Source organism: Terrapene carolina, unplaced genomic scaffold, assembly GCF_002925995.2.
Source record: "Terrapene carolina triunguis isolate 2854851 unplaced genomic scaffold, T_m_triunguis-2.0 Scaffold96, whole genome shotgun sequence".
Lineage (NCBI taxonomy): Eukaryota > Metazoa > Chordata > Testudines > Emydidae > Terrapene > Terrapene triunguis.
In genome coordinates, this window is record NW_020664447.1 from 60,029,241 (window position 1) to 60,051,966 (window position 22,726).

The 22,726-nt window shown below is 52.6% G+C and overlaps 1 protein-coding gene across 1 annotated transcript in view; it reads right to left on the reverse strand.

Moving 5' to 3' along the window:
* Nucleotides 1–22,726, reverse strand: part of LTBP2 (latent transforming growth factor beta binding protein 2) — a 114,639-nt gene that overhangs the window by 47,916 nt on the left and 43,997 nt on the right. The window contains exons 4-8 of the mRNA XM_024192747.2: nt 16,146–16,324; nt 14,446–14,616; nt 12,271–12,471; nt 10,687–10,952; nt 8,849–8,951 (exon numbers count right to left, since the gene is read on the reverse strand). Of these exons, the coding sequence (XP_024048515.1) occupies nt 8,849–8,951; nt 10,687–10,952; nt 12,271–12,471; nt 14,446–14,616; nt 16,146–16,324 (920 nt within the window). The remainder of the gene's footprint in view (nt 1–8,848; nt 8,952–10,686; nt 10,953–12,270; nt 12,472–14,445; nt 14,617–16,145; nt 16,325–22,726) is intronic.

The following is a 22,726-nucleotide window of genomic DNA, read 5'->3' on the forward strand; positions in this document are numbered from 1 at the left end:
TGCATCTGAAGAAGTGAGGTTCTTACCCACGAAAGCTTATGCTCCCAATACTTCTGTTAGAGATTGTTAGGAAGCTCTGTAGGGGCAGGGAGAGCCACGGGGAAGGGGGGGGGGTTAATGAGGCATTGCTGATTATGAGGTGATGGAGCTGAGCCAGGTAGAACAGTCAGCACACAGTGAACCAAGGATGCAGCAAACAGGAGGCCTCCTGAGAGAAAAGGAGGCAGGTTCCAACAGGAGGAGAGTATGGCTCTGAGAGGGGCATCAGCTAGAGCAGAGACAGGCAAGGAACCAAGGCTGTCCAATGAGAATGTGCAGCACAGGCCCAAGAAAGCTAGGGATGGCATCAGCGTGGCAGGCAGTCGATGGCTAGTGGGAGCCCAGAGTTCTGCCTCCAAGAGACCCTATCTCTAGCATTGGTTTTAGTCAACAGGCCCTCAGTAAACATCCCAGGGATGGAGACAGCCAGGGAGAAGCAGGCTGGAGTGTGCGTGGTTAATCAAAAACAGACTGCAAAATCCTCTCTCCTTGGACTGAGCAAAGGCTCCAAGCATGCCACTGAAACCTCAGCCTGATTTAACACACAGCAGAAAAGACCTGCTCCCTAAGTGGAGAAAGCTCTGACCCAGCTGCTGAAGCCACTGCCAGCAGAAAAGCAGACAGCTCAGCCTTAGCAATGGGCTCCAGAGGGAAAGCACACAAGCGATTGCATCCCTAGGAGCAGGCAGACTGCTAGGTACGGGGTGAGGGAATGAGTCCATGTCTTGGAGCCAGTGGACAAGAACAGGGATCTCTAAAGCTGCCCAAAGGGCGTTGGGCTAAAGAGTCTTGCTGTCCAGATATGTTGCCTCCAGATGATCTGTGACAGACAGCTTCCCCATGAGTCACAACATTCCCCAAGGCCCCAGCAAGGGGCACTGTGTTGCTGGAGATGCTGTCCTTGAGGCGAGCTGTCAAACCAAGATCCTGCCCACATGCAGTCAGCTAAGATCCCACCTTGGATTGTTAGCCTTGGTGGCTGGGGTAACTTTCAGCTCGGGTAACTCCATTCTACCTTACTACCTGTTCCAACTGGATACAAGATTCTTCTGCGTTTAATGTGCTAACCTGTTGTTTTGTGTTGCTGTGCATTGTGAACCAGCTGCTGCAGCCCACTCAGCCACAACTGAGTGATGGGCAAAGGGAGACCTCCAGAGAGCAAGTCAGGAATGTGTCTCAAGCCTGTTGGGATCCCTCTGGCCAAGAAGCACTATGAAAGTGTAATCATGTGTAAGCCTCAGCTCCTTCCCACTTCCAGCCATGCCCATGTGCATTGCCACAGTGAGACCAGCGTCCATGGCAGACTGTGCCACTCCAGTAGAACTAGGTCATCATCAAATCTTTTAAATCTCTTTCCTCTGCATCATCCCCGATCTGACTGTGGTGAGGCCAGCCAGGGTTTGATTTCCAAGAGGGTTCCAATTGCTTTTACAATGCCTAAGGGTGCAGCAGGGAGAATGGCATGTGGCTTGCAATACCATTCCATATATCTAATGACTGTGGCTCCAGCTGGGGGAGCAGCCAGCCATTTGCCAGCTATGCCTAACACGGTGGGAGGTCCGTGTGGGGAACATTGCAGATGCCAAGCCAGACACTACAGGATCCAACTTTCCAGTACATTCCGATTCTTCTCTAGGACAAAACCTTGAAAAATGTGGGAGAAATACAAATAAAATGATGGCCTTCAAAGAACGGGATCTTAATGAAGTTAAGACCTCCACCCGCATGGGCGGTTGGGGGGGGGGGGGGAGAAGAGAAAGAGAGCAGCAGGAGTGAACCCTACTGGGCAGGGAGTTTGCAGGACTGACAGATCTGGGCCCATGGCTAGGCTGACCCCTGGCTATCCTGTGGGAGAAGGGAAGGGGTAGAGTCTGAAAGGGGTGGCTTTACTAGTTTACTGCTCCAGCCAGAAACTCTTGAAGCTTGTTTGGGAGGGACAGAAGGGAAGTGGTTTCTCCCAGCTGTTTAGTCAGTGCAAAAGACGGTACACAACACCTGGACAAATCCAGCAGCACCCCATCCTCGCAGGGATCTCACTCCCACAGAGCTAACCAGGCTCTGTGGAAAAGGGATGGGTGCTATTTCTATCTTGCTAAGCTTCCCACGCTGTGGGCCCAGCCTAAAGAAAGTGAAGCAGTACTCTGAGCCTCTGCTGGTGGGCATAGACGTGTGCAGCCCATTTCATTAGGGTGTGCACCCAGGGAGCCCCACCCTAGCCCTGCCCCTGCCCTAGTCTAGCCCCGATCCACTCCCTCCTACTTCCCGCCCCCTGACTTCCCCCCTCAGAACCCCCAACCTCCCTGCTTCTTGTCCCCCCCTGACTACCCCCTCCTGGGACCCCAGCCCCTAACTGCCCCCCAGGACTCCACCCCCTACCTAAGCCTCCCTGCTCCTTGTCCCTTGACTGCCCCCCTAGGACCCTACCCCCTACCTGTCCCCTGACTGCCCCCACCCCATATCCAACTCCCCTGGCCCCGGACCCCTTACCATGAGATGAGGCTCCTAGCCTCACCGGGGAGCCAAACACTGCCCCGTGGGAGCGCGCAGCCCCGGCCCCCAGAGCGCTGCGTGCGCAGCGGCATGGCTCATGGGGAGGGGGGAGCATGTCTGACTCCCCACGGAGCCCCGGCCCCCAGAGCACTGCGCGTGGCAGCAGGGCTCCAGGGAAGGGGGGAAGGCGGGGGAGGGCCCAGCGGCTTGCTGCGCTCGGCCGGGCGCTCCGGCCAGGGAGCTTGGACCCCGCAGCTTGTCGCACCGGGGAGTGGAGCCATTTGCCCACCCCTGCATTAGGGTGTGCCTGGGCACACCCGGCACACCCCGTGCGTACGCCTATGCTGGTGGGGACAATGCCTGAAAAAGGCAGCACCAAGGGCATTAGGGCAGGGTTTCTGCTGGGCTGAGAATGGCCCTGGGAGGCAAAACCCACAAGAAATACAGTAGGGCTGGGAAAAGAGGTGTGTGTGGGGGGGTCCATCTGCTTGGAGAAGCTTTCGGGACTTTAATTTCTGTTCTCTTGGGGTTTCTATCACCGAGCACTTTGGGGAACTGGCCTCTGTGTTAGTTTTTGCTGGGTCGTATGGTGTAACAAACATCTTAGCTGCAGGGAAAACCTCTCAATTTCTGTCCTCCTTTATCCCACGGCTTCTGTGGTGGGCAAGGGACACTGCACTGAGGCCACAGTGGGTTAGTGACCAAACTCATGTCCTGCCTGGGGTTTGCCTCTGTTGGTAACTTAAGAGTAAGACATAAACCTCAGCTAAAGCCATCTCCTTTGCCTCGCTTTCTCCCCTTTGCACTGTCTGGCCCTCGTGCCCCACAGAGGCACTCCAACCCCAAGTTGGAAGCTAACCAGGATTCAGCTAGGCTGGTGAGTCAATTGCTGTGAATGGTCCTAACACTCCACGTCTTGTCGCAGGCCTCTTGACCTCATGCCGGGACACTGACTACATCCCTGTAACTCAGCTTCTTCTCCAACACAACACAAACATCAGCCTAGCTTTCACCCTCCGCACTCCTCTGATACTGCTTTCCCCACAGGCCTCTTCCCAGCCAAATCCCAGAGCCTCCACTCGAACATCCTCCTCCTCAGCCTCTCTGCTACTTCTGATACTGCCAATCACACATCCTCTTTCCTACAGTCTTGCCCTCCCTTGGCTTTCGTGCCTCAGTTCTCTCCAGCCTCTCTGGTCATTCCTTCAGCATCTGTTCCAGGGGATCCTCCTTCCCGCCTCCCACTTTGCAAGTGGCTCCCACTGGGCTCCACGCTTGGCCCCCCTCCTCTGATCCCTTCACACCCTCTCTCTGGATCATCTCATCCACTCACACAGCTTTAATTACCCTCAGTACACCAGTTACTCTCAGATCTACCTCACCACTCCTGACATATCCCCCGACCCAATCCCATGTCTCAGCCTGTCTCCTACTTCTCTTCCTGGATGTCTTACCATCAACTTAACATGAGCAAAAGCCACTCCCTGTGCCTCTGCCACACCTCAGCCCTCCTCTTCCAGGTCCCTTCTCAAACACACCTCTTCCAGGAGGCCTGGAAATCCGTGTCCCTCCCCCAATAGAATGTGGACAAACTGAAAATCACACATGCAAATGAAAGCTGTGGGGCTGCTCCCCCGCCTGGAGTAAAATGCACCCCACCTGGGCACATCCCAGCCCCAGCCTCTACTGGACATAGATGTGGCATATGAAGTGCCCATACCGCTGCTGGTGCTAGGTGAATGAAGAACAGCAGCAGGGGCTGGTCACGGCAGGATGGGCATGGTAGGCGAGTTCAGAGAGCTGTCGGCCTTGGTTCCATCCGATTCTCTGATGTTTCCCACACACTAATGTGTACCTAATATAAAAGCGGCAAGTCAGCAGAGACGTCCGGCTGTCTCCAGACTCAACTAATAATCCAGTGTCTCAGGCAGCAAGTCAATCCAAACAAGTTCTTCATTTGTCTAGCTCTCGCCTGGCTGCCCTGCCGTACATTTGTAAGTGTTTACGCTGAGCTAATTTCTGCCATTTCCGTCTCTGGTTGCTGGAATGCTTGAAATTCCAAGAGCTGTCGAGACTGGGTTCTGGTGCACAGCTCCCCAGGACAGGAGGGCACAGAGGGGAGCTTTCTTGGAAATCCCCAGTGCCAGAGGAAAGCGGTATGTGAGCAGGACGCACCATTGCTATGCGTGTGGCTGACCAGGTCAAAGAGCTACAGCCCGACAATATGAACAATGTGCAGGGCCCAGGTCTGAGTCTGAAAGAAACAGCTGGGCTCTGAACATGGGATGTGGAGTCTCTGCTGGTTGAAGGCCTCTTTATACCAGCACCTTGGGTGGAGAAAGAAGCATCCATAGATGCTGAGAGCCCTGAGTAGAGGAGATATGGAGCAAAGCTGGGGGTGAAGAGAGGTTCTGGGACTTGGTGCCTCCAGGAGAGAGATGAGAATGTGGAAGAGGAACTTGTGCCCCGGACTCATTTCTGTCTGAGCTCTGGCATCAGATGCTGAGAGCACATTCCAGGGAAAAGCACATCAGCAATTCAGTGGTACTGTTCTCATTCGGAGCAGTGCAGCCTTCCCCCTGCACCAGCCCCAGCACGTGGCAGTGTCTGGCTGTTCTCACACCATGTGGTCTCCACCATGTAGGGCCATTTAAGGAGCAGCAAAGGAAGGATGGATTCAACAGAGATAGAGACTTGCACAGAATGAGAGAGCAAAATGGAAGCTCTGGGCCTCTCCAGCTAACCTGAATTTCTGCCAATGTACACAAGGGCCTCATGACCTCCCAAGGGGAGACTGTAGCCCAAAGCCAGGGACTGAGGCCGGGATTTCCTGGTGGCATGGGAAGGAAGAAGATGGGGGATGCATTCTTTGCTGTCGACTTTCACGTCCACATGGAATTAATCTGATGAAAGCCAGACAGGCATCCATCTGTTTGAGCTCAATCAACAGACAAACAGCCATCTGAACCAGCGTCATGCTCCCCTGAGCCCCAGCTGCTGTAGGGACACAGTGTGGCAAGCCATGGAATTGGGAGCCACTGGGAGTTAATGGTTATTTATAACAGGCTAGCACCCTCCCCAGCTATCTGCTAAGAGCACGGGTGGAGATTTCGTGTTTGCAGGGGTGAAGCCTGCTTCCTATGGGATGTCTGTCTGGTCCCTGCTGCCACTGATGGCCAAGACTTCCCACTCAGGGATCAGGGGCACTCTGTGCCCTCCTGAGTGATAAACTCAACACACATTAGTAACCTGGGATTCTCTCAATGACATCCACCTGCCATGCACAGTCGAAGAGCGGCACCCTATCCAGCCGTGAGGTTCCCTTGAAAGTCTATGGAATTTGTGTCCCCCTAGTCCATGCGGTTCTCTGAGTTCCAGGGGTCTAAGTCAGGGGGGAAGGGACGACAGCTGCTGGGCTGCACACTTGTAGAATTCACTGGTATGGGATACCAACGCCTGGCGAGGGGCATGGAGGTGGGAAGTTCTTACAGCCATTGGTAGCCCAATGAAGATGCCATGTACAGCCCTGCTCTCAATAAAGGGAGCAGAGAGAAAGGGGAAATGGAGGATGTGCACAGAGAACATGGGGATGGGAAGGGTGTGAAGACAGCAGTTATGGAGGATCACTAGAAACCAAATACGGGGGTTCGGGGGGGGAGAAAGTGTGTGCGTAGAATGCCTTTATGGTACATTTCCTTGTTTGTACTGAACTCATCAACCGTGTGATCCTTCGCATAGCGCACATGCTCATGCTCGTCCCTTGGAGCAGACCGGGACCAGCAGAGAGAAACAGGCAGCAAGAAGCAGGGCCACAGCAGAGTCCCAAAGGGCAAGGGGGTCACAGCAACTCAGAGCACCTCAGTTTAACGTTGGTGCCAAGATGCTGAGGCCCTAGTCCACATTTCAGGGAACACGGCTCCAGCTAGCATGGCCCATGACTGAGGAGAAACCAGTCAAGCGTCTCAGACAAATATCATCCCAGCAACAGGCGGCACAGGGAAGACAGAAAGATCTAAATTACTAAGTAAATGCACGCAAGCAGAAGGTGGGCCTGACTCAAGGCACTGCCTGAAGGTGCCAACAATCCTGTTCCATGTAACTGTTCCCCTTTACTCCCGTTGTCCAGCTCTCAGGGGTCTATTTCTGCTAGTCCCCATTAGGGTGACCAGACAGCAAGTGTGAAAAATCGGGACGGGGGTGGGGGGTAATAGGAGCCTATATAAGAAAAAAACCCAAAAATCGGGACTGTCCCTATGAAATCGGGACATCTGGTCACCCTAGTCCCCATGGTGGGGGGGTGGGGGAGGGGAAGTAGTAGGGAGGAGGTGGTGCTCTGATACTACAGTGCCGAGCATGGACAGACGAGGTGAAGGGAGGGGAGGCAGGCACGAGCCCCATGTCTGGCTGAGGCGAGTAGGGATGAGCTCAGCAGCGCTGTGCCTACTGCACTCCACAGCACAGCTGGCACAGGACAGAACTCCCTGCACTCAAAGGACTAACCCACAGCCAGCTCCCCTTTCTCACCAAATACCAGAGAACATCCTCTTCTCCCAGCTCCCCACACTAGGTACCCCAGGGCCATTCTAGTCTGGCTTCAGCCCTGCCAATAAGCCCACCCCCTCTGACCTCAGTTCCACAGCACTCAGGACCGCTCACACCACGCTGGCCTGGCCAGCTCCACCACCAGGCTTCCATTCCTTTCTCTGTCTATCGGGCTGACGGTGCCTCTGGGGCCAGCGCGCTGCCTGCTGCGAGATCACCGTGATAGGGGGAATGAAGCCTGTCCTGCCCAGAAGCGGCAGGGGTCTCTTATGGGGGCTCTGAACAGAGGCTGATCTAATCCTAATAAGGAATCCTAGGGCACAGGCTCCCTGCTCTCGTAAAGCCACACTGGGTCTGTGGGTAGGGCTGCAGCCTGACGCACGACATGCTAAGAGCAGGGACTTAGCACCTGTGACTCCAATGCTGGCATCGCACTTCACTGAGCCTGGAGAGAGGGTGTCCCTGCCATCCAGCAAGGCTCAGGCAGGGAATAGGTGGAGAGGGCTGTAGAGACCCCAGCAGCCCCGGACGATCTCCCCTGGCAAACTCTCTAGCTGCTTAACCACGGCTGGGATGGAAGGAGCCTGGGAGGCAGGGGCAGACCTGGCTGGCTGTGCACAGGTTTGAGTGGTTACTGGCAGCAGCTATTTGGTCACATGAGATTCTCCTTTCCAATGCAATAATCCCCTCCCCAGACTGCACGCCGGCCTCACGCACTCAGCCCACTATGGGACTGAAACCTGACCTCCACTCAGGGAGTGCCAGGACCATCTTACTGGCCCTGAACCTGCCAAGCGGGGGGGATGACACCGGCCCCTGTCCTGGAGCACTGGGCCCCATCATGACAAAAGGGGAGAGGCAAGCCCCAGGCCCTGTCCCACTGAGGATGGGGGTGGAGGGCAAGCACCAGGCCCCATCCACCATCCCACAAGCAGCATGGGGGCACAACACTAAGCCCATCTCGCCAAGCTGCCAAGACTACCTGCTGGTAACTCCGAGTTCCCGCAGAGAGAGGGCAGCAGTCCTGAACAGTGCAGGAGTCACCCGTCCATGGGAAACTCCCTCTCCCTCCCCCGGGTGGGGGGCCCTTCCAGAAACCACAGCACCCCAAGGAATGAGCTCCACAGTGAGGGCCCAAGGTCCTAGCCTAGGCTGAGGATTCCTCTATAACTGTGCTGCATCAGTCTGCTCAGCTCTCGGGAGCAAAAAAACCTGAGCTGGATTCTTGTGTCCCTGGAACGGACTCCAAGCACACTCCTGCCAATTGTTTGATGTAGTGTTATTTCCAGAGCCCCTGCCAAGCCCGCGCTGGGCCTAGAGCAGGCCCGTAACTCTATCAGCTGAGTCTGCAGCCTCCTCGGCTAATCTAGGGCTGCACCTCCTAAAACCTCGGCCGTTGTTTTTCTGTTTCTCCCTCCTAATGTATCTGGCACGGAGCGAGCCACTGGCTGCATTGAACTTTTACAGAGGCGGTTTGTGGGGAAAGTGCTGGGCTCCAAGCCAGCGCCCAAACCAAACCGCTCCTCCCGGCGCGTGGGCTGAGGCTGGAGAGGGCAAGCATCACCCAAGACACCTCCTTCCCAGAGGCCTTCAGCAAAGGACACCTACATTCCAAGAGGCCTGAAATGAGAGGGGCCTTGTGCTTCCTCAGCTGATCGGAGCAGCCCTCTGTTCTCTCTGGATCCCCCTGCCTTCTGTAGTGTGTGTGGAGAAGGCTTCTCAGTACCAGAGCTGAGCTATGGACTGTCCCCATTAAAGTTTCCCTTGGAGCACTTACCTGGTCTCGGGGGGCATGGGATGCACCGGTTCAACCCCCAGAAGAGCCCCACACTGCCACAGCAATCCTCGAACTTGGCCAGGCCCGCCAGTGGGTTAGCACACTGAAATGGAGGAGAAGAGGAGGCATCAGGATTCTCAGAGTGGGACTATGCCATGCACCATTCCCAGCCCCTCCACCTTTCCAGGGCAAGAGTATCCAAGGGAGGGCAGCGTGGGAGGTGGTGTAGGATGAGAGGGGCAATGAGGAGGAATAAAGCCATGGCTCACTGCAGAGGAAGGGAGCAGAGCCAGCACAGGGGATGACTGCCTCGTGCTAGACACTAACACAGCCGTCACAGCAAAGCTCCCTGCAGGGACAGAGCAGGGCCAGGGACACAGTTTAAGACAGCAAACAGTCTAGCAGACAGAAAAACATGAGCCTCCCTGTGACTGCCCCCTTGGAGGGGCTGGGGGTGCTAGACAGAGCAGAGCATGACCCAGAGATGATCACCCAGCAAAGCCTGGGATAAGGCCAGTGCCTGCTCTGAGCCACCCGGGGATTACCCAGCGAGATGGGTGCACAGCTCCAGCCCACATGGGGAGCTTGTGGTAAGATGCTTTTGTTTGCTTAACGAGTCTCTTTCGCCTTCTGGATTACAGGCTTCCCCACTAGAGTTGAGATGTCGCAGCCCACAGGCCAAATCTGGCCCCCATCCATCTGACACATGGCCACATGCCCAGTGCTCACATTCCAATCACCTCTGCTTCAGACACAGACAGAAGAGACAAATACTTCCTGCCTGGGCTCCTCGCCGTCACCCAGGCTGCTCGGCCACAGCTCCAGTTACACAAGGCATGTTCCCAGCAAGCACGGCCCCTCTTCCCACTGCAGAGTTCCCCTCCGTAGATTTATGGGTCCCAGGAGAGCACCATCGTATCTCTAACGGGGCCTCCTTTAACTTGGCCGCTCGGAGGGAGAGCCCCCTGGGACTGAGGTTGGGTTTAGAGAGCTCTCCATCTTCACACAGCTGAATGGGGCTTTTCCAGCCCCGCATTCACATGTCAAATGTTTGGGGCCTGATCTCATTTATTTTTGCTTTAGGAAATTGCTGAGAATTAAATCCAGCTAAAAATGTCTTGGATGGAAAAGAGCAAATGACGGGAAAGGTACCAGGAATAGACTGAGAGCAAGGGCTGTATTCATGGTGCGGGGGGAGAAGGAAGAGTCCTGGTCCATCAGACTATAGGTCTCACTCAGAGCTCGCCCCTGGGAATTCACAGGTGTTAGACTGGGGGCCAGAAATCTCCAACGGGGAAAAGCAAAATAATAAAATCCAGTCAGTGCAGGGGAAGGGCTAGACAACTCGCCAGGGGCATTTGCTTCCCTAGCTCTGACCAAGATGCACAGGAAGGCAACAGGCCATGAAAAAATCAGACTTTCACTTACTGTGTGAGATTGAGGGGAACTTTCCTACGTTTCCTACCCAGTAATCAGACAGTCTTGTTGTAAATGTTTCTATAAGTAGGGCACCTATTCAAAGGAGACTGTATGTGAGAGGTGTCAGGGCTGAGCAACACAGGCACAGGGCACGACAGGGTCCAGGCAGCGACCCCAGGTCCCACTGGCATGCCTTCTTTTTCCGACTTTGGGTCACATGCAGGCACTACATCACTGCAGCTGCACACACAGCACACGGATGCAGCATGTGAACCACTCAAGTGCACTGCACTCTGCATGCACAGTCTGCATACCAGCATACCGCATACGCACTGCGCCACACGGACTGCAGTCATGTTCACACACACTCACTGCTCCACAAACCACCTCCCCCAAAGCAGGACAGGTGCAGCCCTTACCTGTCCATGCAGTGTCTCCCGGAAACATCTCCCCATAAGCTCCGGGGGCCGCTGCTGCTGGCCACTCTCTGTGGTGATGCTGTTGCTGTTCCCATTGCTGTAGCTGTACTGTGGCCCAGTGGGTAGCTGAGACAGGAGCAGAGCCTCCACACTGTTCTCCTCCGATTGGCCCGAGTCTCCCCTCACCCTGGCCACCTGGTGGATCTGCACAGTGGCCTCTGGAGGGTGCTTGATGTGGACGTTCACCAGGGAAGGGTTTAAGGAAGCTGGAAGATGAGTTTAGACCAACACTGACAATTCAGCTACGCTTGCCCAGGTGACCTACTTGGCACTGGGAGCAGCTCCTCGTTTGCCAGTGAGTCACTGTGGAGGGGACACTGACTGCTGAGGCCACTCTGGGACGACTGCACTGGGAAATCCAGAGAAAACGTGTGTCATGAAGGAAAATGTCTGCCTTGTCTCCCAGCTGGGCAAACCCCGAAGAGCCTTCCTGCGCAACCTGAGACAAGCTCGTCAAGAACCCACAGGACAGTGCTTAAGTGCAACACTCTGGGTTAATACCAGGCTACGGTGGGGGTAGGGATTATATGCACGAGCCAGGAGGGTCCAGTGTTCCCATGGCAGCCTTCGCACAGACTACACTTAGAGGCACATGCCCAACTCCCACTGACTTCAGCCTTGTGGCTGCGCCCATGGCACTGTGGGCACCTGAACTCTGAGATTCCCTGACAGCCATGCATTGAAATTCCTACCCCGAGCATTGCCTCAACAGAGCAGTAGGGTTTCATTCCTGTGGGTGCTTCTCACAGCGTGAAAAAGGCACAGCACTCAGGTCCTGCTGCCTCTGGGTGGCTGAGGCCTTGCACACTCGGGACTTGCTCATCTGCACGCGCTCTCATACGGCCTTGTCACCATGTGCTCGCAACAAGCTCCCACACGCACATTCGGGCGCTTGCACCCCTTCCCAGACCCACCCAGAGAGCCCACGATCTAATAACTGACTGGTCCGGAGAGGAGAGGAGAGGGTGAGGGCGCTGGAATACCGAGATACCTGGACCTGCTCAGAGGTGTGTTCTCACTCGTGGGCGTGAGAGAGACCTGGAGGGTTTTGCAGCAAGGTGGGGAGGTCATGGGCTTCCTGGGAGGAAACTGGCACCAGGCTTAGGGGAAGGGCAGGCACAATATTTTAATCTAATAACAATCACTCCATCCCCTACTTCACATGTGGAATGTGGGGTGAGTGCGAGGGAGGGGGCTGTTCAAAGTGCAGAGTGTGTGTCAGGGTTAAGGGATCCACTGTCACAGGGACCAACCCCTTACCTCCTTCTTCCACTGACCCCAAATCTAGCCCCACTGCTTCCTCCCCCTATTATCTCCCAGACCAGAGCCCTCCCTCCCCTACCCCATGAATTCCACACACCTCTGTCCAGAAATGTTCTAGTCTCCAGGGCACAAGCAGCCTGGCACTAGCTTTGCAAGCCCATGCTCTGGAGGGTAGTTGGGCCCAGATATCCAGCCAGGGCTGCTTTCTAAACCACACATGCAGGCAGCCTGAAAGGGTGAGTGGCCCAGGCCCGCGCTCACCGAGCTGGTTGGACAGAGGCAGCGTGTACATGGACTGCTTCATGGAGCCGCTGGCCAGGGTCTTTGGGACTCTTCCCACTGGTTTTTTTTCCAGCTTTGGAACTGGCAGGTGGCAAAACTTCCCTGTGGAGTTAGACGGGCACCAGCACTCATCCCTGCCTACGCAGCGCCCTCCGTTCATGCAGGGGATCTGGCAGAAATCTGTAAGGCAAAGAGAGACCAGCTTAACAGAGGAGCCTAGCTACTCCCTCTGGCTGGGGAGCGGCCCAGCATCAGCCCTGGGATCCCAGACGAGCGGCCTGGCCTGGCAGCAGCCTTGCAATAACCAAGCAGCAGGCCCAGCACAGCAGCAGGCACCTCATTTCTTAAAAGCAGCCTGGTGGCAGCCTGGGATTCGCCACTGAGGGTCACTCTAACCAGCAGAGAGCAAGAGGAGAAACCACAGACCCTAGCTTAGCTCAGAATGAAGTGAGTCTCTTTCAGTCAGACGCTGAGGAAGATCTGCTCTCCCTTGGGCTTTGTCACTGTGGCTGGTGAGAGAGACAGAGAGAGAGACACACACACACACACACACACACACTCTGCTGCAAAGCCCCATAGAGGCAGGGTGATACTGCTGGCACCAGCAGGATCTCTTAGAGGTGGTTGGCGGCTAATGTAACAGCACACAATGGAGTCAGCGAGGCGTTAGCATGCCCTCAGCATCACTGCCCTCAGCATCAGAGTTTCCAAGAAACCTGGTTGGGCGGGGGTTACTCTTCACAAGCCAAGGGGCAGGGGAGCTCAATGGACATGGAACAGGCAGAGGACTGAGTTTGAAGCCTCTCTCTGGGCCTGTCCTGTGTCTGCAGAAGCTGATACAGTACTGGGATAGAATGGAATGGAGGAATCAGAAGGGAAGCATGAGTCATTTGCCTGCACAGCCTCAGGAAAGCATCCGCAAATGACACCCCAAGTGACTCCTTTCAGTCCTCATCACAGGGCATGACTGAAGCAGATGACCCAGGGCCTATCCTAATAAGAGTTAGGTGCCTGAGGTTTCCGAACAAATCAACCTCTCTCCTGCCTCAGGTCCCCTGGTGACCTGTTAGACTTGGGGTGAATCTGTGTGCCTGGCAGATGGGCAGGGCCGGCTCCAGGCACCAGCGCAGGAAGCAGGTGCTTGGGGCAGCCAATGAAAAGGGGCGGCACGTCCAGGTCTTCGGCAGCAATTCAGCGGTGGGTCCCTCAGTCCGGCTGCTGAATTGCCGCCGAAGAATGAAGTGGCGCAGTAGAGCAGCCGCCGAAGTGCTGCCGATCGCGGCGGCTTTTTTTTCTCTTCGCTGCTCGGGGTGGCAAAAAAGCTGGAGCCAGCCTTGCAGATGGGCACCCACCATTCTCCAAGAACCCCACTAAGAGATCACTCACTAGTCAGGAGATTTTGGGACCACTCAATCAGTCTTTGGGAGGAGACACCCAGCTGTGTTGGGGCAATTCACACAAACCACCGCTTGGCTCAGTCCCCACCTCTGCCAGGGCTTCTCTCAAACTCCCCTGGTTTTGGAGGGACTCTAGTGCTTCTGAAACAGCTCATCTCACCCCCGTGGGATCGCCGAGGCTAGCAAATGAAAAGCCCTATCCCACCACCCAGGGAGCCAGTGCCTGAGTGGATCCCTGGTGTGAGGGGCAGACAGCCTGCCCAACTCACTAGATGGCACAGAAAATTCCCAGGCAATCCCACCATCCAGGAAACGAGAGGAAAGATTTCAGCAGCCCTGGTCACTGAAACAACTTACAACCTGAAGCCAGCTCTCCTGGCTGCCGCATGAGTGAAAGGAGAGAGTGGGATGAAATTAGGTGATGAAAGGCAGCCCCAAGACTGGATGCCAATGAAAGCAGCAAGCTGGCCCTGACTGGGAGCGAGACTGTGAGGCCTGTCTGCGGCTCTGACTGAAATCCGTTCTCCCCCCACCCAGAATGGGAGGAGTAGGGTGGAAATGAGGTTCCCCCCTCCCAGGGGAGGGAGTGAGGGTGTGTGTGTGAGGTCAGCCCCCAGAGAAGATGAAATAGCTCCTGATTAGGAGAGTGAGACATTCTTCTGAGCACAGGGAGAAGCCATGGCCCGAGTCTGTAGGGCCTGTTGAGACAGGAGGAGGAGCCCAGGCAGGGAGGAGGCTGGAGTCCTGGGATACTCACAGATGCGGAAGCCAGATTTGGGGTCATGGTTCTGGCCCCCCTGGCTGTACAGGGTGGTGGTGTCCCCTTTCTCACAGCTGTTGTAGCAGTGGCCGCTCCGGCATGTCTGTTTGCAGATTGTGGGGGTGAAGACAATCTTTATCTTTCGGATTTTCTCTGTCAGGTTGGCCCCTGTGAAGGAAAAGGCCAGTGCAGAATGGAAGCAGCACAGCCAAGCCCCAGGAGCATCTGCACCCTAACTGCAGGACTTGCACATGGCAGGCCAGGCACCAGGGCAGCTGTGGCTGTGCACTGCTGCACACTCTCTCTGATTGGACCATTGCTCTGCTATAACTGTGGGGAGAGGGAGTCATTCTCTGCCCAGGCGTCTAAATTGTTCTGTGATTCTGGCCATTGCTTCTTGGCCTTTTTCGGATTTAGCTAATGTCACTTTAGAAGCAGTATAAGCTAAACTGGGAAAAGGCCACTCATAATGGAATAAGAGTGTCCCCACAGGGGGTCATACCAGTACAGATGTACAGGTATAATTATACCGGTAAATTTCCCCATGTAGTCAAGCCCTAACTGTGGCATTTCCTGACTTCCAGACGTTTCACCGTGCACTCTTCTCGTTTTCTTAACAGCGTTTTCTGTGAAGAATTTCCTAGGTGTTTGTTTTTAAAGATAGAAAAAAAAATAGTTAAACTATTCAAACCAGAAAAAGGAGCAGGCTCTCTCTCCAGGCCTGCCATGCTCTGCCAGCTGGCAACAAATGGGCAACAGCCAGCCCACAATCCGGAGCTATTTGGCTAGATGCCACCTGAACATTCTGTACCCCACATCTCAGGAGGCCCACAGGAGAGAGCCCCCCTTTAGGAGCTGCAGAGGGCACTTTGAACCCTCCCTAGGAGTGTCAGGGTGGGGTTCTCTCCTGGCAATCTCATACAAGCTATCTCTAGCAGCCTTGCCTCTCTGCACCTTACAAGGCCTATGGGGGCCAGCCAAGAGAAAACCACATGTAGGTTATACAAATCAGACATCCACAGCCAAATCAGGGGGCAGAGAATTGCTGCATCCCTGCTCTCTGATTATACTGAGAGAGAATTGACTCAGCCAATGTCCAGAGTGTGAAATTCTCATCCCAAGTTACTATCTCTGGGAGCATTTATCATATTCCCCCAAGCCTTCTCTCTTCCTTACCATCTGCACTTTGCTCCCTCAGTCCATCCTTTTGCAATGGGGCTTCGCCAATCCCTGCAGCATTCGTACTTGCTTTCTCTCTCTCTTTAGAGCTGCAACACCATCGCAGGTTACTGCTGGCTCCAGAGCAGTGTGAGCAGCATTATGCCCCCTCTCGGTTCACACACATGCATGCACCTGTTATTGGTTTTTGTGCCCTTAGGAGTATAGGCTCCATTTGCTGATATCCTGTCACCCAAGCCATCTCCTGCACTTGCTGTTCGCCGCAGACTCCTCCTCCACCCCTAGATTTCTCTCCGTGCTGCTTACTTCCCTCTCTTTGGGGTTGGACTTTCCACTCACTCTCTAGAGCTGAATCCCAGTGTATTGCCTGCAGCCCCTCCACTCTGTGAGGTGCTAGGCAGATGGTCTGAGCCTCCTGTGTATTTGTTACCCCTCTGATTATCATTTTGGTGTCATCAGCAAATGCAGCCCCTCCCAAGGAGGCCCTTGAGAGATACTGGCAGCCCAGTAGGTCTTACCCCAGAGAGACAGCGTATGCTCTTGATAGGCTGCGTGTGGTCCAGAGCTGGTCTGTTCATGCCCATTCCCATTGGGTAGAGCATTGGACGTTAGCTGAGTATTACCAGCTGGGAAGCGCCGGACAGTGCGTGAAGACCCAGTGTGCTGGGAGATGGGGGAGCCGATTCTTCCTTGAGTCCTATGGAAAATAATATTTACTACAATGACCATGCCACGCTCCTGCAGCTGCACCCTGTGTGTTCTATATGAACCCGCACTGCTATGCTCGAAACCCCAGCCTCCTATCTGCCAGTCAGGGTGAGCAACGCCTGCTCTTCACCCCCTCCAGACCACTGCCCACCCTGCCATTTCACCGCAATGCTAGTGACCTCCCGGTGCCTCTCCTGATGCATCTTCCACAGGGCTTCCTGGCTCACAACTCAGCATGTCATATCAGCCCGTCACCCTCCAGGATAATACAGAGTCCGGTTCTGTCACTAAACAAATGTTTGGATGCTAATTGGGCAGGCTGCACTCACCTTCCCTGGGAAACATCTCAGTATAAAGGCACCAAACCCAGGGGGCACAATGGCTTCTTTGCCCACTTTACATGCAGCCCACAGCATGCACTGGAAAATAGTCTTACACTCTGAAAAAAGCATGCAGCTGCTGTGAGTACCAGGGGGCTGCAGAGTCCCTGCAGGCCCTGGGTAGGGGTAGCATGGCCCCAGGAGATGAGCAAACTGCAGCGGCATGAGGAAGGCTGCAGCATGGACTGTAGTAGAGCTGAGGTTGCAGACTGAACTGAGCCTGATGGGCTGCAACAGTCAAAGAAATCCCCTTCCTGGGCACACAAGCACCCGGGCAGTCACACAAAGCCTGTTGCCCACATGGCCATGCTCAGAGATAACCCCCTTCCTTTCCTGGTGCACTCAGCTTGAATGCCATGAACACAGGGGACACCTGAAGTAGAGATGATGCTGGAACCATTCACCATGCCCCAATACCATACAGCCAGGTGATGAACCTGCTCTGAGTAATTAAGAAAGCCAGTCTGGGAAACGTGCAAGGAGAGGCAACAGCTGCTCCCAGCCTCTTATTCACTTTCCTCTCTGCCTGCAGTGCCAGCCCTATGCAGGTCCTTCTGTCTGCCTGCCTGTCTGTCCAATGCCCAGCAGAGGAATGGAAGACCATACCACAGCAACCAGATGGGCACCAGACATGAGACCCAGTTCCTCTCATCCCATGTGCTCCAGATAAACAGTTCTCTGGACCTAAGACCTGTGTGCTGGAGCGTCTGTGCAGAGGCACACATAGCACTATACGGCTCACTCACAGTTGCAGAGCAAATAAGCAACCCTGCCTCAGTAGGACTGTTGCGGGGAACAGATTCAGTCCTGTGGGATAATATGGGCTGTACTAGAGTTTAATCCAGCAGCCCAGGGGTTAGTTATCTTTGAGTCAGTCACACTTGCACATGCCAGCTCCTGCAAACAGACAAAAATGGCACATTGTTACAACTGATGTTCTAGCTTGCGCCTGTTTTAAATTAATTGCTCTGGAGATAGCTATGCAGAAGAGCAGCCCAAAATCTGCTAGGAAGAACGGAGCTGCCTCTGGAGCTGGTCAGTCTGCTGCTTAGGCCAGCCTGATCTCTCTTCTGTCTTGTAAAAAAGGGAACCATTCCAATAAGGAATCCAAGTTGGGGCTAATATACAAACGCCTGCATCTGTTAGATCAGTGGTTCCCAAACTGGGGTTCGTGAACCCCTGGGGGTTCATGAAATGTTACAGGGGGTTCTTGGGGAAAAATTCCCTAATGGCAGACAGAGCTGTCCCTAGGGACTCCACACAGCACTGGGCCAGCAGCCCAGAGCCCCTGGACTTCCAAGAGCTAAGCAGATCAAAGCAAGCATATCTATCACACTGAGGAAATTTAAACTTCAAGACTCCTCATAAGAAATGGAAAGGGGGGTGGATATTTTTTGCTTTTTTTAAAATTAAATAGGCAGCTAGTATTGTTTTTAAAATGATTATGAAGAACAAGTTTAAGCTTTGTTGTAACGTGCGTTGTTTGCCTGGACTGCTCAAGATCTGAATGCTTGTGTAGGAGGAACTCTGAGTTGGCTTCTTAAATACCTTCATGCTATTTCACATCTGATACTCCTTGATGAAACATAGGAGCCTTGTCTTATAACAGGCTTATTCAAAGTGATACAAGCTACGAAAGTGAGATTTTGGAAGAGTGTTTCCGTTTTCATAATGTAATAAAAATACTGTAATGATAAATAATAATAATAAACAGTGTGTAATAAGCATGTCATAAAAACAAATTCCATATTTCCAAGATCACTGCTTTTATAGTTTATACTCAGGTAAAGGAGAAAATCTCTGGAAATATTCATTTTTGGGAGGGGGTTCGCGAGACTTGACATTTTAGTGAAAGGGGTTCACAGATTGTTAGAGTTTGGGAACCACTGCGTTAGATGAATGGTACGGAGTCAGGTGAGGTGGCATCCTGGGGCATCTACAGCCTGATCCCAGGAGGGGGTTTGCAGTCATACATGCCATTTGTGCAGCCTGGCTGGGTTATGCCAGTACGAATCTCTCACCCTCTGATAAATCATTCATGAAATAAAGCAATTCTCTCCTAGCACAAGGAAAGCCCTGAGCCTCTGGGAACCAGCTCCATCACTACAGTGGGGAGTGCCTATATCAGATGAGACCATGCTGATGGAAGAAAGTTCTATAGCTCCTCTTATCTACCCTTCTCACTCCAGACACAAGTGGCTCTATGGAAGTTCCTCTCACTATGGGAGCTTCCTTGGGGAACGAGTCCTCAACCCTATCTGAGTCCTGGGCACTGACGAGACCAGAGACTCAGCCAGGAGAGAAGCTGGGCCAAGGAAATAAACAAAACACAGAGCCCATAAAAGTCATGAATGAGGGAAACTTTACAGGGAACAAACTCCCACTAGTGCATTTACAGCTTTGGGGGTAACTTTGTTCATGGGTTTTGGCATTTTGCAGAAGCCAAGCAAGGAGAGTACAAAGTTGCTCCCAACTTCCAAGGCCATGCTCCTTACTGCCCATTGCAGAGGCATTCCGGTCCCCAGCACAGAGCTTCTTGCGTTCAGCAGCTCTTGGGTTAACATCTCCCACCGCTCCTGTCACAATCCTTTGCTGTCATGCTGGCTCCTGGCTCCCCTCTGGTGACCAACAGCACCAACCGACCAGGAGCGTGCTGCCTTTGTCAGCATACGACTTGATTACAGTATATAAGTACCTTCATGGGGAGAAGATGCCAGGTACCAAAGGGTACTTACATTTATTGGAGAAAGGCATAACAAGAACCAGTGGCTGGAAGCTGAAGCCAGACAAAGTTAGGAATAATAAGGCACAAAATTTTAAACAGTGACCAAACTGTTGTAAAGAAACTACCAAGGAAGTGACACATTCTGCATATTCGGTGTCTTCAAATCAAGACCGAATGCCTTTCTGGAAGATATGTTTTAGTCAAAACACAATTTATTTGGCTCAATATAGGAGTAACTTGGTGAAATTTGATGGCCTGTGATGTACAAGATGTCAGACTAGATGATCTAATGGTCCATTCTGGACTTAAACTCTATGAATCTATGAAGAAACCGATTTATTATAAAGCCAGAAGTCTGCAGGCCCAGATGGCGTTCGCCCAAGAGGGTTTTTTTTTTTTGCAGGAACTGGAGAATGAAGTGACTGAGTTGCTAATGAAAATATGCATTCTTTCGTTAAAATCAGCTTCTATACTGGGAGGGCTGAAGACAAGTGTAGCAAATGCTGTACTGATCTTAAAAAAAAAAAACCCCACTAGGGGTGATCCAAGGAATTACAAACCAGTGAGCTTTACATCAGTACCTTGTAAACTGGCTGAGTCGGTAATTAAAAATAGATTTGTAAATTGCAGAGGTGGACATGATAGGGAAAAACAGCAGGGCCTCTGTAAAGAAAAGGCATGCCTCTCTAAGCTGCTAGAATTCCATGAGCATGTAAGCAAAAGAGTAGCTAACAGAGAGCTGGTTAACACAATTTATCTGGACTTTCATAAAGACTTTGACAAAGTTCCTCACAAGAGGCCATTAAACTGAGTAGTCACAAAGTGAGAGGTTAAGGTTCTGTCACAGACCAGAAACTGGCTGACAGAGAACAGAGTCAGAATAATTGGTCAATTTTCAGCATGGCAAAGGCTTAACAGTGGGGTGCCCCGAGGTTCTATGCTGGGACTGTTGTTTAAATGTATTTATCAGTGATCTGGGAAAGGAAATGAACAAAGAGGCAGCAGCATTTGTAGATAACTCAGAATTACTTAGGTTATTCAAGACTACAGAGGATGGTGAGAAACTCCTCAGAGACCTCACAAAGGTAGATGAATGGGCAGCACCAGGGCAGATGGGGTTCAGTGTTGAGTAATGCAAATTAATGCAGATCAGAAGTAGTCATTTTAATTACTCACACACATTGCTGGGTTCTGAGTTAACTGTAACCATTCAGGAAGGAGACCAGGGCATCACTATAGCCAAGCCAATGAAAACCTCTGCTCAAAGTGTAGCTGTGGTCAAAAAGACACTGGGGTGCTTCAGGTCACTTCCTGTGTAATGGAACCAGCTCCCTCTGGGCTGGTAAAGGCCAGCAGGGAGACAGTGGGCCCTTTGTTCATGGAGAATGTCAGTGCCAGGTGACCTCCAGGAGGCTCTGGTGAGACCTTAACGCAAGAAACCAACTCTTGATGCTAATAATCTTGCCTGCTATTGACAGGTATCTAATCTCTGAAGAAAGATTCTTGAGGATTCTTGTGGCAATATCTGCAATCTTCAGATTGCCCTGAGATGGTCTATCTGGGCTTAGACCTGGGTAAGGGACAGAAACTGAACTAGTAGTGTTGGTCAATGATCTCCTCCTGGCTATGGATGAAGGCAGCACATCTGTGCTGATGCTATGAAGCCTGTGGCTGTGGTTGACAATGAGGTGTTGTTACCAAGGCTCTGGTCCTTAGCAAGAATAGATGGACTTGCTTTGAAGTGGTTTCATTTCAGAAGGACCCAGAGCATGATTAGGAGCAAATGCTCTCTTGTTTGTGTGCAAGAGGCCACTAGGAGGGTTCAGGAGGAGACATGGGTGACAGCATTCACAGTATGAGGAAATACCTAGCTGGGTGTCTCCATTTCAGCCCAACCCCCTGGGGGAAACAGATGACCAAAGCCTTGTCTACACTAGGTTCCCCTCCCCTGGTGTTAGTAATTTTGGGAGCCTCAGTGTTTTAAAAGCACAACATAGTTGACACAGTGGTAAAATGCCAACAGCCCTGAGAGTCTTGTCTACGCTACAGCTGCCAACATTGCTACCACTGGTGCAACTCACCAGAAGCGTCAATAATGGGAAATTTTAGGGAAAAAGACTAGAAAGAGACAAGGCCATTGCATCTTTCAGGACAGACAAAACCTCTAATGAATTTCTAAGATAAAAATACAAAGAAAATCTTTTAACAACAAATTTTAGGCCTTTTTCTTGAAGCAGCACAAAGGCCCACATCCAGATTTTATTTCCCTTTAAGTAGTTTAATGTGATTTTTTAAAGATTGTGAGTTTCCAGATCCACGAGGGGCTCCCAGCACTCGGGCTGAGCACTGCTAGGATCTGGTTTTCATAAATTTACATAAACAAATACAATTTGTTCTTTCCATGAGCACTGGGTGATGAAATATGAAGCCAAGTTGGGGTCCCGCAACATCCAGTCCCCACATCCAAAGGCACAGTCAGCACTTCCCTTAACATCCAATCTAGGCTCGGCTTCATGCCTCCATCTCATTTCATACAGAGAGCAACAGTGAAGTTGGGAGCCCTATGTGAGTACAGCGCTCAAGAAAGCTGCAGCCAACTAGACTCTCCCATGGTGAGGAGCAGCCAGTGGCATACAGACAGTAGAAGACCAGCCAGGACTGAGTCTATATCAAGACACCAACACGCTGGCCCTTCCAAGCAGTGTTTGTTCTTGCAATCTTTCCCTCAGCTGTTTTTTTTTTTTTTTTTTGACCCATCTGCACAAATATGCATTTTCGCCATTCTTCTAGTGCTCCCTATCAGTCTCTCCCAGCATCTCCCATGAGAAATTCATACAGTCCTACCCAGCCCTGACCTCCCCCAGAAGCCATGGCATGGCTAGCCTGCAGATCTCAGACGTTCTGCACACAGCTATGAATACCCCCAATTTGCTAACACAGCCCTTTTGGGAAAAGACCATCCAATGTTCCCACAGCTCTCAAAGGTGTTATTGAGATGAGGCCATGTGTTTCCAATAAGGCCAGCTGGTTGACAAGGGAAGAGCTGGAGGCCATGTGACAGATATAACTTCCTGGGAGCCTCACACACAATGGCAAGAACTCTAAAAGCTTCTGCTGTATATATGGAAGCATCCAAAAGAAGGGACACTCTGAGGTCTCATGAAGCAAGCATGACGACACCCACTGCCTTGGTAATAGGTTCGTCGCAGAACAATTTCAGCCCTGGGCAGCAGGGGCTCTCTGGGTAGCAGCACCGAGGAGCAGGCCAGGGACATGAGCTAATAGA